Raw genomic sequence first — 17,511 nt, forward strand, 5'->3', positions numbered from 1 at the left:
CTAGATCCCAGGTGATATTCTGGTTCAAGGATCTAGTTCATGAAAACAGAGCCAGGACCAGGTGAGGTCTTTAAGTAAAAATAGTCAAAGTTGCCCTTGGCCCTGGCAATTCCATTCAATGCAGCAACAAGAAACTCTATATCCTTGAGTTGAGAAATGGGACAAAACAAGGCGCCCTGATGCTGTTTGGCTTCTTGATCACATCTGTAAAGTAGCAGCACTTTAAAATCCCTGTTTGGTACTGATCATCTCCTCTAAAATCTGCTATTTGTAAAATACAACCACAGTAACACTAACTACGTGCTGGATACCTCATGAAACCAAAATACTGATCATGAGAAATGTGGGAGAAGATTGAATAATATTTCAATTTGAAAACTGTTGTTCATTGTCTGTATGGACAGTAGTTAAAATTCTGATGTATCCAAACTCATTTTTATTACATTGATACTAGAAGATTGGCTTCAACAGGAGATGTGTAAACATAAAATGAATACAGCAGCCTCATTTTGCAGAAAACAAAGAGTCTTATGTGTGATCCTAGCTGCCCAACACAGAAATGCTAATATAAACAAAGCTCCATTGCAAGTGTAGCTTATCAAAATAACCAAGCACTTCAAAAGGAGACACCTACAGAATGGAAGACAATAAGCAAAGATAGCCCTAAATACTTTGAGAGACTAAAAATAGCATGAATATGAAAAGCCCTGCTTATTGCCAGATCCAGATTCTATGAATTTTAAACTGTTGTACATCTAGTAAGAGGATACATATGCAATTTTAAAATTGCTTACAGGAGGTCTGTGTTTATGGAAATGAGTTAAAGGAAGAAGTATAAAAGGAAAATTTGATGAGGAGTTAGACTTTGGAATTTATAGGGTAATTAAAGATTTTGGATGAAGTTTAGGCCTGAAAAGAATGAAAACTGCTTATAGAATAAAAAATATAACGTGCATGGAAAATCTAAACCAAAACTCAGAGAACAGGATCAAGCCCTGACCTCAGAAGATTTAGCATGGAAAGATTTGGATTAAAATCAGCACTTGGCAATGCTGGGATTTTGAGTGTTTAGAAAACACAGAGTGCAAAGGGCAATTAAAAGATAAAAACTTGATTCTGGTCCAGCACACAGCTCACGTTTCTTTTGTCTGTGGCTGCATAAAATCTGTGCAATGGCATTAAAAGGGTGCAAGGCTCCATCCTTCCCGTGCTAAAGGGTCCTTTGAGCCCACCCAGCAAGGTGTTTCAGCTTTGTCCCAGGGTACTGAGGATAAGCAAGATAACACAGACCTTTGCAAGGTCTCCAACCTTCTGAGGAGCAAGGAGCCAGGTCATCTTGACTTCACAGCCTCCTGCTGCTTCTCAGGAGTAAAGATCCTATGGTTTGTACAGAATAAATCCAGTGGTAAGTTTCCAGGGAAGCTTTGTGTTGGTTTCTCCCTTTCTCCTAGGGTAGAAGTATTAGATACACTTCTGTCACCTTCACTGGAGAGCTGTATGAGCAGCTCTTTGCTCCCCAAGCACGTACCTGGGGTGGGACTGAGTTCACTGGTTCTAATAATCTCAAAGTTTATTTAGCCCAGGTCAATTAAGTGTCCTTTGTGAGAGCCAGGAACCTCAGGAGGAAACTCGTCCTGCCTGTCTTGATTAACTACTCTAGTACAGTATAAATCAGTCTCTAGAACTATCTGTATCTGTCCCTCCCATGGCCCACAGAAGGGATCTTGAGAGCCAGTGCAGATGAGCAACATAAGATGAAATAAATCTCTGTCCCCATCATATTTTCTGAAAAATCCCTTCATAAGGATTTCTTCTCCCGGGAAGCTGAGAAGCCTCAGAGAAAAATGAAAACAATATTGTCTCATTTGCTTCTCCTGTGTTTTGCTGCTTTGGAATGTGGTTTGGACATTGTTTACCAACTGGTCATTGTTTGATTGGTTTCATGTGAATTGTTTTGGCTTAATGACCAATCAAGGTCCAGCTGTGTTGAGGCTCTGGAGAGTCACAAGTTTTTAATTAGTATCTTGTTAAGCCTTCTGTAAGTATCCTTTCTCTATTCTTTGGTATAGGTTTAGTATAGCATGATATGATATTATATGATATGATATGATATGATATGATATGATATGATATGATGCAATGCAAATATAACATAACATAACATAACATAACATAACATAACATAACATAACATATTATGACATAACATAATATCCTTCTAAGAACATGGAGTCAGATTTATCATTTCCATCCTGCTATGGGCGACCCCAAAAATACCACAAATCTCATCTGTATAAACAATAATATCTTTACCTTCTCCTCCTTAAATTTAGATTTTTTCACTAGCAAGCATATTTCCTTATCTATTTTCAGGGCTTTTTGCTGAAGCCATTCCAGTTTATACAGGCCCATCTTGGATTGTAGAAATGTGCAGGGAACAACATCCCCCCATTATTCACAGCAGCATTGCCATGTACACACATTGTAACACCAGATACATGCACAATAACCTTCTTATCAATACGTGATAGCCTGGGTCCTGTTGTTCATTACTTTAATTCTTTCTTAAGTTTGCACTGTAGGAGCTTCTGGAATATCTTCCTATGTGTTTTTTTCCTTCAGGATAACATGAGGTTGGCTACTGATGATGGGCTATTTCACTACAGCTAAAAATTAGGGAGTGAGGAGAAGAAACCTGGGGAGGAAGACAAAGAGAATGAGGAACCAGAGGAATGCAAACCTAGGAGCTTCTTTTGACTCCCATAAAGGTGAAATAAACCAGCAATGAATTAATAATGAAGGCTGGTGGTGGACAGACTGGAAGGGGACCATCTTTCAAGGGACAGATGGAAACAGTGTGCTGTGACTTCCATAGATGCAAAGCAGCAGGACCATCATGATCAGGGGAAAATAAAATGTCACCGGCCATTATTCACAAGAAAACATTTGGCATGAGTGAGATGCATCACTTGTCTCTTCAGGAACTCTTCAGATTAGGTTATTGGTGAAGGACATGGTAGATTTTTTTGTTAAAGGGATGAAAGTGTTCCATTTCCTCATGTATTCTGAGGCATGCTGGTGCATTTGCACAGGACACTGTCTGTTTAGAGGTAGGAGATGCAATGTTACTGTTCTCATCTGCTTAGCATCTTTAGGTTTTGCTCATGTAATTCAACAGAAAAAGAACTGAGCTCAAACAGATTCTAAACAAGGGTCAGTAAACAGAAAAGGTATTACATAGCAAAGACTGTTGGGTTTAAGTTCAGAACATGTCTTCTGGTCACTGCTTTAAAAACACTGATTATTTTTGAGCAACACCCTTTGATTAAATCTGTCCTTAAGTCTGTCTCTGTCTGAAGCAGCAATATGGTACCTTCTAAGGTACTTTAATTTTTCTAACTCCTTTACATTTACATAAGATCTTGCTTTCCTTTCTGTACTTATCCTTTCCTGTATGGGTGACCTGTGGGCCCATTCCCCAGGAATTCTGCATGGCAGGAACTGACATTGCCCATGAACAAATGCAAAGTGTCCTTACAAATTGGGACAAGTCCCCATCACAGATGCCATGGCAGTGCCAAGCACCTCTGCATGCAGGTGTTCATGCTAATAACAATGGTGAACACCATCACAAACCTGAAAAAGAATTCTTTTGGAGGAAAATTTTGCAAAAAAAAAGAGAAGCAATAGGAAATTTGATCAGCTTGAACTACAGCTAATTGTCAGGAAGAGATTAGCACAGTGCAAGGGTGAGTTTGACATTGGGGAATTAATTTATGATAGTTTAAGGGTTTTCCCCTGCTTTTTCTTTGTTGGTTATATTAGTAAGTATGCATATATTTGTGTGATTACCATTATTGTTTTAAATCCTTCCATCAGAATTGTGGTAACACAGTCACAGATTTGTAAAAGTGGGCTCATTAGGATAAACAGATGGAAAAGAAACCAGAGACTATGAAGTAGGATATCTGGAGTACTTTGAGACATCACATCAGTTTTCTTCCACTCCTTCTTGGGGTTTCATTACACAAGCAGTCTTGATGAATGGCTTCTCTGTGAGATCTAATGAGGGCACATGTGACTGACTCCTTGTTGTGTTACAGCCTACATGGCCTCCCTCCACTGAATGGAAGGCTGCCTCTAAACCCTTTGGACCAGGAAGATCCTTAAATCCACACAGACAGATGATAATAAAAAGAAAGCTAAAATTATTTTGTTCTAAAACTTTGCTCTTGTATGAAATAATTATGGCATCAGTAGGGACCTAATTTTGGGAGCTGCTCCTGCCTGGGGGTGGGACAGGCCTGGGCTGCCACCCTCCCTTGGGGGTCCCCATGATCCTTGTCCCCATCCCCAGGCCTGGCTGCATCAGGGCAGTCAGACCCTTGCTCTGTTCTTTTCTGTGTGTGCTCAGAATGTGAATGTTTACATTCACTCATTGCTTCTACTAATAGGCTTAATCTTGTAGTTTTTACATTTAATGATCAGTCCTACTCTGAGTGCAATCTGATTGATAAAATATTCAATTTTTGCTTATTAGCTTGAGGTGAATGTCAGGCTGTGTATGCTGGATTAAAACTCTTGGCTATTAACATTTACCCCTCCAGTCAGCATTCAGTGCTAATCAAGATACATTTCAGTCATGGCTGATGCCACTGTGGAGTGCAGGGACAGAGCAGACAACCTGCTGAGACACCTTGCAGCAGTTTCTCCGTAGTGGAAAGCCTGGCATGCAGCTTTTGCTCATTTAATTGTGCAGTATTTCAAAATCACAGATGTGCTTTCACAATTTCTGCACTGATTGCATGAGGGAAATTTGAAGCTGTGTAAAATACATGTTTAGCAAGGTATTTAAATTTGCCTGTCCTTTGCAACATCAGTATTCAGCAAGCACAAAGGCACTAAGCAGGAGAACAACATGGCTTGGTTGCAGATGAGGGAGGTGTCAAGATGTTTACCCCTCCTTTGGGGGATCCTCCACTGTAGGGGGACACAGTATAGGTAAATGAAAGTGGTAGAGAATGTAATCTTATCCCCTAAAGAGTTGCAGCTGAAACAATTACTAAGATTAGGAGTAGGCCTGATGTTAACAGGCCACAGCTGTAGCCAATAAGAAGAGTGATATAAAAGACTGGATTGGTAGGAAATGGAGTCAATTGGCTGCTGTGAGGACAAGGAAGAGTCAGTGCCTGGAGGAGCTGCCCACTAGAAACATCGAGGAGGTGCAAAACTCCAGCAATATGGAACCCTTGCAATGTAATGACAACAGAGCCTTTGCAATATAATGACAACACTCCACCAGGGGTGAAGTGCAAGCACCAGATTCACTGGGGGCCTGAGAGCACCAAGGCTCAGGGAATGCTCAGGGCATGTCAGGACAGGGGTGGAAAAGGGTGGGAGGAGGATGAACACCCATGGATCACTGACAGGGACCTGGCATAGTGGGAGTTTGCATTCAGACCAGGAATTTAGAAGAATTCCTGGCTTCAATCACACCCCTGCCCCTGAAGCAGTGCTAATATATTCTGCAGGTAACAGAGGAATCCATTCTGATGCTTTGACTGTAGGTGATGTTAACATCCATTTACTTGCCAGCAGGAAATATCAGAGATGTGAACCAGTTGTCCTGAAGAATTTTCCCCCCGAACATGTTGAAGAAAAACTGTAACACATAAACAACAAAGAACTGTTTTGTTTTTTTTTTTAAATGCACTACTATTTAAGGAGTAGAAACTGAGAGGATGTGTAATTTAAAAAGCTGCACAGTGGTTTTACCAGCCACTGACCAGACAGTGATGAATCATGTGCCTAAATTCTACCTCTTACACTTTGAAAATGTGGAGATCTTTGGCTTTGACCCCTACTCCATCAACTTTCCACTAAGTCCTCAAAATTTACTCCCTGGCTGTCAGTACGTTTTCTACCAGACACCATAGACATTGTGCCATTTAATTGCCACAATGTCAGAGAACCTAAGAAAATTTATGACAACAATGTATTTTATCTCAGATAAGCTCTAGTCTGAAGTGAGGGAACGTGGAGGCTCTCAGCTGCTGTGTTTTCCCAGAAAGTTTGCTTTGCCTTTAACATCATGCATTCAAAGGATAATGAGCCAAAATCCAGGCACAACAGACTTCATCTATTTAATTAGTTAAAACCACATGAGAGAAGTAATGGGACCATAAAACCCAGAAACTGAATCCTAATGGGATTAGATGTGAGGGTTCCAGACCAAAAAATAAACCACCACAATTCATCTTTATGCCATTAAAGAGACTTTATTAGAATTATTCTAACAAAGTCATTCTGCTCATACCTGTTGAAGACAGATACTTTTGGACTGGGATCTCTGTATAAAATTGTTATTAGGATCAGCAAAGGTGTATCCGAATATTTGAGGATCTTAAAGTGCTTGACAAGCATCACAACATTGCAAACAGAAAAGCAAAGAGGGGAAAGCAGAATCTGTTTAAATTTCCATGGTGTGCTAGCTTTTGTATGGCTGGGGTTACCATCAAAAAGAACCTTTGAACCAGACTTATTGCAGGAGAGAGGAGGGAAAAACCACCAACCTGGCTTTGGGAGAGGTTTGGCCTGCTCTAGACAGTGCTGGATTTATTCACTAGCAGGATTATATGATGTGTCCATGAACATACAGAAACAGACTTAATGACACAGATATTTGTTCTGCTGTCTCTTAACAGGAGCCCTTGGAGGATTTGTGCCTTCATAGGTCCTTCGGTTTCAAACACACCTATTAAAAAATAAATAAAAAAAGATATTGATTCTTAGAGGCACAAGAGAAAAATAGGAATCAGAAGAATCCCAGGAATAAGTGTTATATATTGGGAACATTAAGAGGTTGTGGCACCTGGCATTAAATACATAAATATAACCATAGCTACCCTTGACAAGAGTCCATAAAATTACCCATTTCTGCTTTTAGAATAGTCTTCCCCAATTTTCAGTGTTTCATATGGGATTTGAAATGTCTCTGCAACCATCATTTATGATAATTTGATAAATGTGTCTCTCTCAGGATAAAGAGGTCTTGGAATTCGATTTAATCAGACAGCTTCTTTCAATCAGAGTAAGAATATGTATTTCTATCTTTATTCTATTTCCTGTCCCTTTAATTTTCTTTCCTCCCTTTTTGCCTAAAAATGCAGGACTGTACCCACTGTAGTCAACATTCGTGACTTCCATCACACATGCCCCTGTCTCTAAACCCCATAAACTCTCACTTGAGGTATTATGGAAAAGGGACAGGGAGCCCTCCCAGACTCTCTCTTATGGGCTGCTTTTTGCAATGTACAGCTCCAGGACATGGAGAATGACAGGAACTGAACAAGTGTCTGGCTCAGAGGATGTCCTGGAGCTGGGAACCTTCTGCCTGGAGCCTGCTGGGTGTGTGTTGCTATAGGACACAAAATAAAATGACCCAGACACCCAACTCTCGAAGGTAAAAAAGAGGGAAGTTTAATTTCTGACTCTACCATTTATAGATTTCCAAAAGTGACAGTGGATTGGAGGATGACATTGCTACTTCTCCAACGACACTGGACAAACCAACAGTCTGTCAAATGTTTCTCCTCCATAGAAGAACACAAAACAACAAGTTATTTACATAAAGTGCATGAGATGGTTCATTACAGGAATGTAAATGATCAAGATTCAAGAAGATACAAGAATGTAATCAAAAGGCTTAGAAAAACTTGAAGAAACAGGTGTGGGAGGTCAGGTATGACTAAAATGACTGCTGGATGGGACCCCTACAGATACACCAAACCAAACTTATTTCCATGCTTTGAGCATCCCCAAACCCACTTCTCCAGGTGCCACCCTCGCAGTAAAACAGAAACCTGAGCAGTGGAAGGCCCTGCTGGGTGTGCAGGGGACCAGCCTAAAGCATCCCGGCGGATTTGACGACACAGTTCTGGACAAGGCCTGTGGGGCTGTGATCCTCTTGGGGGTCACACTCAGCTCTGTGCTCTGAGGCCGGTCTGCAGCAGCACTGACACACCTCAGAGCCCCCACCTCGGCAGCCACAGCCACCCCAGGGCGGCTGCGGGAGTGAATTCCAACAGAACCAAGCAGAGAGCCCGCACTGCTGCGCCTTGGGAGCCAGGGCCGAATTCCATGGGAATCCAGGGAGGCAGCAGATCCTCTCCAGCAGGGCTGTGGGTCAGTGCCCGGCAGCAGCAGCTCCAGCAGCAGCAGCTCCAGCAGCATCCCCGTTGAGCAGCCCCGCACGGCCCGGGCCGGGCCCCGCAGCGGGGGCGGCGCCAGCGCGGGGCGGGCCCGGCACAGCCCGGCCGGAGCCGCCGCGGGAGCAGCGAGCCCCGGAGCGCCATGGCCGAGAGATGCGACGTGGTCGTGGTCGGGGGCGGCATCTCAGGTGGGTGCGGGAGCGGTGGGGATGGCGGGCAGGGGATGGGGCAGAGTGGCGGGGGATGCGCGACCCCCTCCCGGCCCGAGCGCATCCCCCCAGCTCGGTACAACCGGCTGGGCACAGCCCCATCGGTCGGTGCCGTATGGTGCAGGCAGTGTTTTATTATTATAAACTATTAATAATGTCAATTGTAGTGTTATTTTCTCATATTTTTATTTAATTTTATTTGTTTCTATCTTATTTTTATTTTATAATTTACTTTATCTTTGGTTTTATTATTACCCATTTGTATTAATTATTATTATTATTTTATTCGATTCATCATTATTACTTTTTATTCTTATTTATTTTACTATTAATTTTTCTATTATTATTTATTTCCACTATTATTTATTTATTATATTTATACTTCATCATTTATTATTTATTATATTGTATCTTTATAATAAAATAATTTTATTATAGTTTCTATCCATTTTTATGGATATAAATGATAATTGATATAAATGTAATTTTTTTATAGTTTATATAAATTTTTATTATAGTTTATATCCATTATCGTTCATTTTTACTACTATTGTTCATTTAAATAATTTTTTAAATTAAATTTTATTATAAATATTTAAATTTTATTTTTCTGGTTCTTCCACTGTCCAGTCCTGGCATCCCCTGAATCTGTGCAATTTTTTTCCAGTACCCCTGGATCTTTTGGACAAGCCAGGCTGGAAGCACTCAGCATCCTCTGCACCCAGTTCAGGGGTGTTAGGTAGAGGCCCATGTGATTAATTTGAATCCTTGGCTGCCTTTTGTTCAGAGCAGGTAGAGGCATAAAGGAAAAATGCCTGAAATCAGCAGGGTGGATAGGAAGTTTCTAGCTCCCCTTTCAGCGCAGGTATGGGTTTGAGAGCATGAGCAGCCTGGCAGAATGGACAGGCAGCACTGGGGCCCTGGAGCCTTCTTGCACTGGAGTGACAATCAGCTGTTTTTAACTCAGCCTGGGCTAGAAAACCTCTGTGCCTGCCCACAGTGAATCTCTCCCCTGAGCATTTTGTTCTGAGATGCATGTGCCAAACAAATAGTGCATGGGCAGTAGATTTTTTCCCCCCTGTGCCTTTGGCATTTCAACAGTTGTTTTTTGGCCCCTTAGCATAAGGAGGTATGAAGTGATAGATCCTGTCCCATTGGTGATCTCCTCAGAGCATGAGGAGTGTGCTCACATGCACAGATCCAGCAGTATCTCCTGCCAAACCACAAACAATTACTTGAGATCTGTTTCAAAATGTGATTTTGTCCATCTGTTTTTCATATGTCTTTTAATTTCCACTATTTCCCTATATATAGTTCTAGATGTTTGCTTAACCATCATGTTAAGGTGTGTAGCATGCAATTTGAATGATATACAAAATGCAGAGAAAAAATCATAAGCATTATTTCCTAAGAATGATTCTCTGATAACAAACTGCTGAATAATGTTTGAATGTTTCAAGTATGCTTATGCAAACAGCAAAACATTAACCAGTGCTTTTCTATAAAGCACAGTGGATTCTGAACACAGTGCTGTGGCTAATTTTTAACTTACACCGTGTGTCACAGTGAAACTCAATTAAAGTAATTAGCCTGTGGTAAATATCTGTTCATGCCTTGTAAACAAAAACATTTCCAGTGGCATGGTTTTGTGCAGCAGTAGTGCTGCATTCCCTCTGTTGAATGAGTTGGAGTGAAAGAGTCAGTGTAACAGCTTTTAAACTACCCCTGTTATCCGTGGTTGCCATGGGAATATTTTCATGGCAAGCCTGCACAGCCCACTCAGGTTTTTCTGGAGGAGCATCAGGAGAGAGGAGCAGTGCTGAGCTCTGGTCAATCGTGTGCTTCACTCTTTGCCACGGGTGGACAGCAGGAAGTGGCAGGGGGAACAGTTTTCTATTTACTTCTCTTTACATTAAATAGCCACCAAAATGCTCCTGTTTGGTGCTGTAGCAACTTTTCTCCTGTCTTCCCACAAAGGCTGGAGAAATACACAGGCACAAAAATTGCTTTTGACTAAGTATCCCTCTTCAGTCCCTTTCCTTTAGCTGTTGTGTACAGCCCCTGCTCACTCTGATTCACTCTTGTCTGTCCATCATTGAACTTGCAGCCAGGTGATGGGACTGTGGTTTTAGATCTCCTTACCCTGATTTAAACCCCCTGCTAACATGCTCAGCTGCTGCAGACATCTCTGCTCCTTTCCACCAGAGAGTGAAGTGTTTGAATTTTAGAATCAGGCACCCCTTGGAGAGCAGGGTTGTTACTGCTCCACAATTCCTGTGTGTGTTCCTTCAGAAAGTCCCTGGATCTGAGCTGCCCGAGGCTCTTCTGACCCAGGCTCTGTGGCTGCTGCCTGTGAAAACAAACAGCAGAAGGCTCTTGGCACACTGAGGTGTGCTCAAACCACCTGCCCCAGCCTCAGCCAAGCAGGGAATTGCAGAGCAAACAAAGAACTGCTGTGCCAGCAGGAGGATGCACACAAACAAGTGTCACAGAGCTGCCCCTTGGCCATCTCCTCTCTGTTTATTTCTGCAGGTAAAGCAAGCTGTGCTTTTGCAGGCTCAGACCCTCCTTGGCAGCAGCTCTGAATGTCTTTTTATCGAGATGTAATTAGTAGGGTTTAAAATGTAAAGACTGAAATCCTGATCATGAAATAACAGTGCAGAGACCTTCACAACCCTGGCAGTCTCTGTTCTTTTACCTGAAGATGCCACTTCCTTTGCTGAATAATTTTTAGTGTCTTTAATTGTAGGTTTTATAGAAGGGAAGAATAAAACTAAGGAACCATTTAAATTTTTCGTGATGAAAACCTACTCAAAATTAGTCTTCCTTTCTTTCAAGCCAAAGTAATGGTCTGTGGCTTTTCTGAAGATATCAGGTAATCTCAATAATATTGAGGACAATGAAGACCTTGGAGGAACAGGAGGATTTGCTAAGGGTAGATTCTCTTTTTTGGGTAAAACTTCAGCAAAAGCTTTTGAAATTTTTTTGCAACTGCTGCAGATTAACAAAAAATATTTTAAAAGAAAATTTCCCAGAGTCAAAAAGCATAAATGAAAATGCTTAGCCACACATGGCATGCAGTTTGCCTGGTATTAAAGAATATTTAGATCAGAAGCATAACAGACCCTCCTAGAGCTGGAATGTGCATTGTGACAGATTCTTCTCTTTGCTTGGAGTCCTCACTTTTACTTTGAAGGGCTCCTCCAGCACAAGGGTCAAAACAACTATGAGAAAACTATAAAGTTGCATCAACAAACTTGTTTGTCTTCTAAATTGAGACACCAGTGACTTCAAATAAAATCTTGAAATCTGCTCAGAGATTTTGTTTAAAGATTTTCTCCTTTTGTTTTCAAAAGTGTCTTCTTGTCCCTGTTTTTGCCATTGGAACTGCATTCCTTGTTTTGTTTTCAAGTAAATGATCAGATTTTATCCTAATCTTATGCCAGTACTACTTAAGAAAATGCTTCTCTTAAATCTCTGGTGCATAGATTTTACAATCAAAGTGAGGTTAATTGATTTTTTTTTTCCTAAAGGTGAAGTCTTCTGTTAATTATAGTGTTATTTGAAGTATGCTGGGTGTTTTGCTGTTTACAAGCATCCTGCCATGTTCCTGTAAGCCTAGAACCAAAACATAGTGTAAGAGAAAGTAATTCCATTGTTATGTTGGGTTTTAAAAACATTTTCATACCTATTCTTGCATTATTGAGGTGCCACTGTGCTCTCTACTCTTCTTAAGCCTCACTTTTAATTTGTGTGACAATTTAATGTGCTGTATAATTACAGCAGCTCTCACTGCACTGGTGAACCACTGTCAAGCTGTTTTAAAAATAAAAATTAAACAAAAAAAAAAAAACCTAAAACAGACCAGGTGTTTTGAGGGCTATTATCTGACGGTGTTCTATCTCTTTAAAAACAGACTGATGCAGAGGGCAAAATTTTTTTTTTTAAAAAAATCTGGGACATGTTGTAAGAAAACTATGGATGAAAGAGGTAATATTCAGTAGATACTTGTTTCTTTTTGCCCTCTGGTAGTAAATTACAATGTCTCAATACTCCTCCTCTGAAAAGATGGTTTACCAAACAAGACAATGTTCTTAGACATTACTAGTCTGGGAGTCCTATGCTAGATGTCCATTTGGAGAAGAAAAAAACCCCACAAAACCAAACTGAGGGCATGGATGGAACAGCTTTTCATGAGGAACCAGATTGGATTGGTCAGTGGGAGGACTCTGACCCTCTCCATGGAATTTCACCCTCTCTGGGATGCACTCTGGCAAAGGGAATCTAGGACATTTTCCTGTCAGCTGGCATGATGAAGCTCTTGGTTCACATTTTCAGTCACCTGTCTCTGTATCTGACAGCAGGAATTTATTCCTTTTGTACTCAACCTCTCATGGCTGCAGCAGTAGGAGCCAGTTAGAGGGAATCTGCATTTGACTTCTAGACATTTCACAGAAAAAAACTTGGCAATGCACAGTAAACAGAACAGAAAGCAGCTGCATAATGTTGTGAAATGGTTTGGTAGCCTAGGCAGCAGGGACAGCTCTTGTAATTCACTGTCTGAGACCTCCTAATTGGTCTGAGAGTTGATTTGATAAGAAGCTTTCCAGCCTACCTGCAGGAGCCATCTCATCTCACAGGGCTCAGGGTGATGCTTCATTAAGGAAAGGTTTTTCATTAGCTTATTTAACCATTATGAAAGGGCGTTGTTAGGGAAAGTTCATTCAGTCTCTTCAGCAAAATGTGAGAACTAGCACGGAAGGGGAAAAAAGGTAAGTTAGGATGGCAAAACTTTGGGAAAGGAATTGCTGTTATGTCTATTACAGGAAATATGTTAAGTATTAAGGGAAATAACTGGTAGAGAACCAAAGTTTATGTGCAGAAGTGGGTGTTAAAGTTACAAACTGGAGAGTCCACAGGATTTTCTTATCTGTGCTACTGAATTGCCTAACGATTTTCAGGAGAGACTGAGAGCTCTTTGTAAGTGAATTCTGTGCATTGTTTGCTTGGACAACCACCTGCAGGGGTGCTTTTAGTTGGTGAGATGTGTCAGAGATTGGTCTAGCACTTGGCTAGAGCCTAATCACACTGGAGGTGGTGAGTGGTGTTTGTCTGCACTAGGGGGTTGGTTCAGACCAAGTGTGGGATGTTCTTTCTGCACTGTTTTTTCACATAGACATTTCCAGCTGGTTGTCTTGGGAAACTTAGTTTCCCTGATCAAAGATAGTGACATGGAAAGAGTATTTTAATTTTGTGCTCTTCTTCCTTCCATTAAGACACAGTTAAAAATTATTTACTTGGTCATCTTTGGACCAGAGACATGCACCTACATCCTCTATGTCCACCCTCTCTGCTTTCTCCTTGCCTACTTCTCTTTCTTTCATTTTCTTGTAGCATCAAGAGGTTGCCAAAAGATCACATTCTGCCTTCTTATGAATCATGATTTACTCATTTTACTCCTTGGCACCATCAAGTTCAGGAGTTATTTTAGGGAAATGCAGTTCATTGTGCTTCCCCTGCTGTGAGGAGTGATCAGTGTCAGTCTCCAGCAAGCAGTGCCATGTCAGACACCACAGTGCCACAGCTCTGGGTTAAACACTGGTGCTGAGAGGAGCAGCCCCCTGCTCTGGCTCTGTCCTGGAGTGCTCAGGCTGTCTAAGATGGTCTCAGGAGTGTGTTGACAAGGATGCTGTTGCCTACTGCAGGTACTCTTACTGGTGTGTATATGTAGTCTTATCCAAAACTGGAGGGAAGTGCCAAAAAGCCGTTTATTCATGTTTGCACTGCCTGAGGAGGCAGCCTGAGCAGTGTGGGCTCACACAGCCCTGACAGTCCCAGAGGCAAACTTCCAGTGCTGCTTGTATTATTGTAAACCAGCAGAGAGTTTGCTCTGTATTTACATATCTTGCACAGCAGCTAATGTCAATGAATTAGGCCTTATGCTTAATTTATTAAATTCAGAAGGCTTTTCTTCTTCAGAAGTTATTATTCTGTGTGGAAACAATCTGGGCAATTTTGGCTCATTTCCCACTGCCACTTTCCTTCTCCATAACACAACTGACAACTGTAATTAAATAGTTACGTTATTTCATGATAAAAAGCTGTGTTGTTTCTCTGTCCCTTCCCAAAAGAGGAGTTGTTTGCCTTTGTGTTCTGTCTCTGTTCTGCAGCAGTTATTTCACAGAGTGCACTGAAACAGCACTGAAGTTTATCATGCTTATAAAAGTTTACTGAGCAGGCTCCTAGATTATTGAAGACCTTTCTTTGGATTTCCTTTGCTGACAGTGTGTCTTGATGTCCTTACAAACCCCTGAGGGGTGATTCTAAAATAAATCATCATTCCTGAGGAATTGAAGTCATAAAACAGTTTAGGTTGTAAGGGACGTCTAAAGGTGATTCTTCCAGTGACCATTCTTCCAAGGTTTTCTTCTATTCCAACTGCCCTTCAATGAGCAGGGACATCTTCAGCTAGATCAGGTTGCTCAGAGCCCTGTCCAACCTGGCCTTGAATGTTTCCACCACCTCTCTTGTCCAACCTGTTCCAGCTTTTCACCATCCTCATTGTAAGAAATTACTTTCTTTACATCTAATCTGAATCTACCCTCTTTGGGTCTAAAAATCATTATCCCTTGTCTTATTGAGACAGGCCCTACTAAGAATTTCATCCTCATCTTTCTGGTAAACCTCTTTAGGCACTGGGAGCTGTTCTATGGTCTTCCCAGAGCCCTCTCTTCTCCAGGCTGAACAACCCAAATTCTCTCAGCCTTTCCTCTTAGAAAAGTGTTCCATCCCTTGGATCATCTTCATGGGCCTCCTCTGCACCTGCTGCAATAGGTCCTTGTCTTTTTCGTGGTGAGGACTCCAGGGCTTCAGCCAGGCTTTGGTTTCTTGATGAAATTCCATTCATCTCATTAAAGTTTCAGTCATTTAATTTTTATATAGCCATTTTTGAACTTAACATGATTTTCCTTCTGGGCAGATAACCTATTTCATCCTTGTAAACTTATGTCAGATGTTATTATCATTGCTGCCTTGAAGGATGGTCAAGATGTGGTCATTCATCTTATCCACTCTGTTTTTTTTCCCTTGTGGACTGATTTGTGTCTAAGGTTTATGATTTTGTAATGCTGCATTATTCTTGTTTAACATTTTTTTGCTGTTTTCAGTGGTCAGTGAGGCTGCACTACAGGCCATTGGTATTTAAACCATGAATGACTAACATTCTTCTAAATAACCCACCCATGCTCTTGTGTTTTGCACAACTTTCTTTGTCCTGTCAGTTTTCAGTTCAAACAGCTTGCTTTAAAGAAAAACCAGTATAAAGTCACTCAGAAAACTGTATTTTCTCCATAAACCATTATTAGATTTGGGGTGGAAGGGAAGAGAAAGAAGAAGGTCATCAGGATCTCATGTGGGGAGACCTTGAGTTCTGGATAAGTTATTAATAAAAGAGGTGCTGAAAAGTTGGAGGTGCCTGTCAAGCCAGAGAGGAGTTGCATTGACCTAATCAAGAAACAGTGATAATATTATTTATGGGAAGAGCAGGTTTCTGTTCCTATGCCACCCACAGCCCCACAGGACTCAGCTGTGTGAGTTTTGTGGGCTCTTAACAGCATCAGGAGCAGCAGCAGTGGATGGAGAGCAAGGGACTGCCCAAGGAAATGATGGACATTGGGATTTTTGCAGGGGCTCTGTGTGTGATTGTGTAGCAGAAAGGAGAGCAAGGGATAGGATGGGGGAAAACAAAGTGAAAACTAGCCCTGGTGGTCTAGTCTAGAAAGTCTGAGACCTTGTGGGTTACTCCTGGTAGCTGACACTTCTGGCAAAATAAATCACAGATGAATTAATTTTTGCCACTGAAGAGTCTGGCTGTGGCTCATTAGAGGCTTGGGCATCTTGCAAAGATTAAGTTATGCTGGTGACCTGGCTTCTGTTGGAACTTCATTTTTCAGGTGTTTACAAAGTTCTCTGAAGTTTTGATTCATTTTAAAGCTGCTTATCTTACAGATATTACTTTGCACTGTTCAACTTTTTCATGCTTTTCAGTTCCACCCAGCTGGAAGTGAGGAGAGTGGGAGGAAAGATGCTCCTGTACCCTCCTGCCTCCCAGGCAGCTGCTCTTTATCTTGATGGTATAATTCACATATAAAACATTGAATTGAGCCTGTTCAGTTGACTGCACACAGCAACAGCTGATCAAACAGCAGGTTCACGCTGTGCACCATGATTACCGGGATTACTAGGATAGCTTGAGTATAAACTGGGCTCATTTTTGCTTGAGTGATAAATCTGTGTTTGAGTGTATTAAATATTGGAGCAAGACACCTCTTTTGTTCCAATATGAATTAATTTTTTATGAGGTAGCTTGGCCAGAGGCTGAATCAGTGAATTATGCTAAATAATGAGCACAAATGAGGAAAGGAAAGGGTGTAAATGCATTTTCTGTCCACTTTAGATAATTTTCTTTTGTTTCATCATTTTTGCCCCTACACATTCTATCAGAATAGTACAATTCTAGTAGTAGCATTTTTTCTTTCATAGCAGTGATGTTTTTATGAACTGTTTGACTCAAACTTCCTCCTGCCTGCACTTAGGGATGGAGGGATGGAGGGAGGGAGGGAGGGATGGATGGATGGATGGCAGGCACAAGTCATCTTATTTAGTTGCTCTCTTTTGGGCTTCTCTAGATGACATTCTCAGCCTTTGGTATCTCAGCTGAGGAATGGTTTGGGCTTCCAGCAGGGCTCATCTTAATGTTTTGGTTGCTCAAATAGATAAAATGTTCACAAATCCTCGTAGGCTTTACAATTTAGCCTCTGTGAGTGTGTGCACACCTATTTGTATTTGTGGGCTCTGTGAGTGTGTGCACACCTATTTGTATTTGTGGGCTGTGATGATGGTAGGAATTTCCAAACAGTCTCTGGGGTGTGGCTGTTTGGAAGTGACACTGAGAGGTGCTCAGTGTAAATCTGTAATTATTATGTGCTATTTGTGTGAAAATCGTTAGCTGAAGATCAATTAAAATGTGAAACAAAATGAGCAGCCATGGAATGAGGACATGATGGGTCTGCTGGGCTTTGCTGTTGCCCAGC

The 17,511-nt window shown here is 41.4% G+C and overlaps 1 protein-coding gene across 1 annotated transcript in view; it reads left to right on the forward strand.

Annotated features, from left to right (window-relative positions):
- Positions 1-8,306: 8,306 nt before the first annotated feature.
- The window catches only part of MAOB (monoamine oxidase B), a 53,692-nt gene continuing 44,487 nt past the window's right edge, over positions 8,307-17,511 (forward strand). Inside the window, exon 1 of the mRNA XM_054291310.1 lies at positions 8,307-8,398. Within this exon, the coding sequence (XP_054147285.1) occupies positions 8,353-8,398 (46 nt within the window). The 5' untranslated portion in view covers positions 8,307-8,352. The remainder of the gene's footprint in view (positions 8,399-17,511) is intronic.

Source organism: Melozone crissalis, unplaced genomic scaffold (assembly GCF_028551555.1).
Source record: "Melozone crissalis strain CALT ecotype California unplaced genomic scaffold, PUWL_Pcris_2 ptg000090l_1, whole genome shotgun sequence".
Lineage (NCBI taxonomy): Eukaryota > Metazoa > Chordata > Aves > Passeriformes > Passerellidae > Melozone > Melozone crissalis.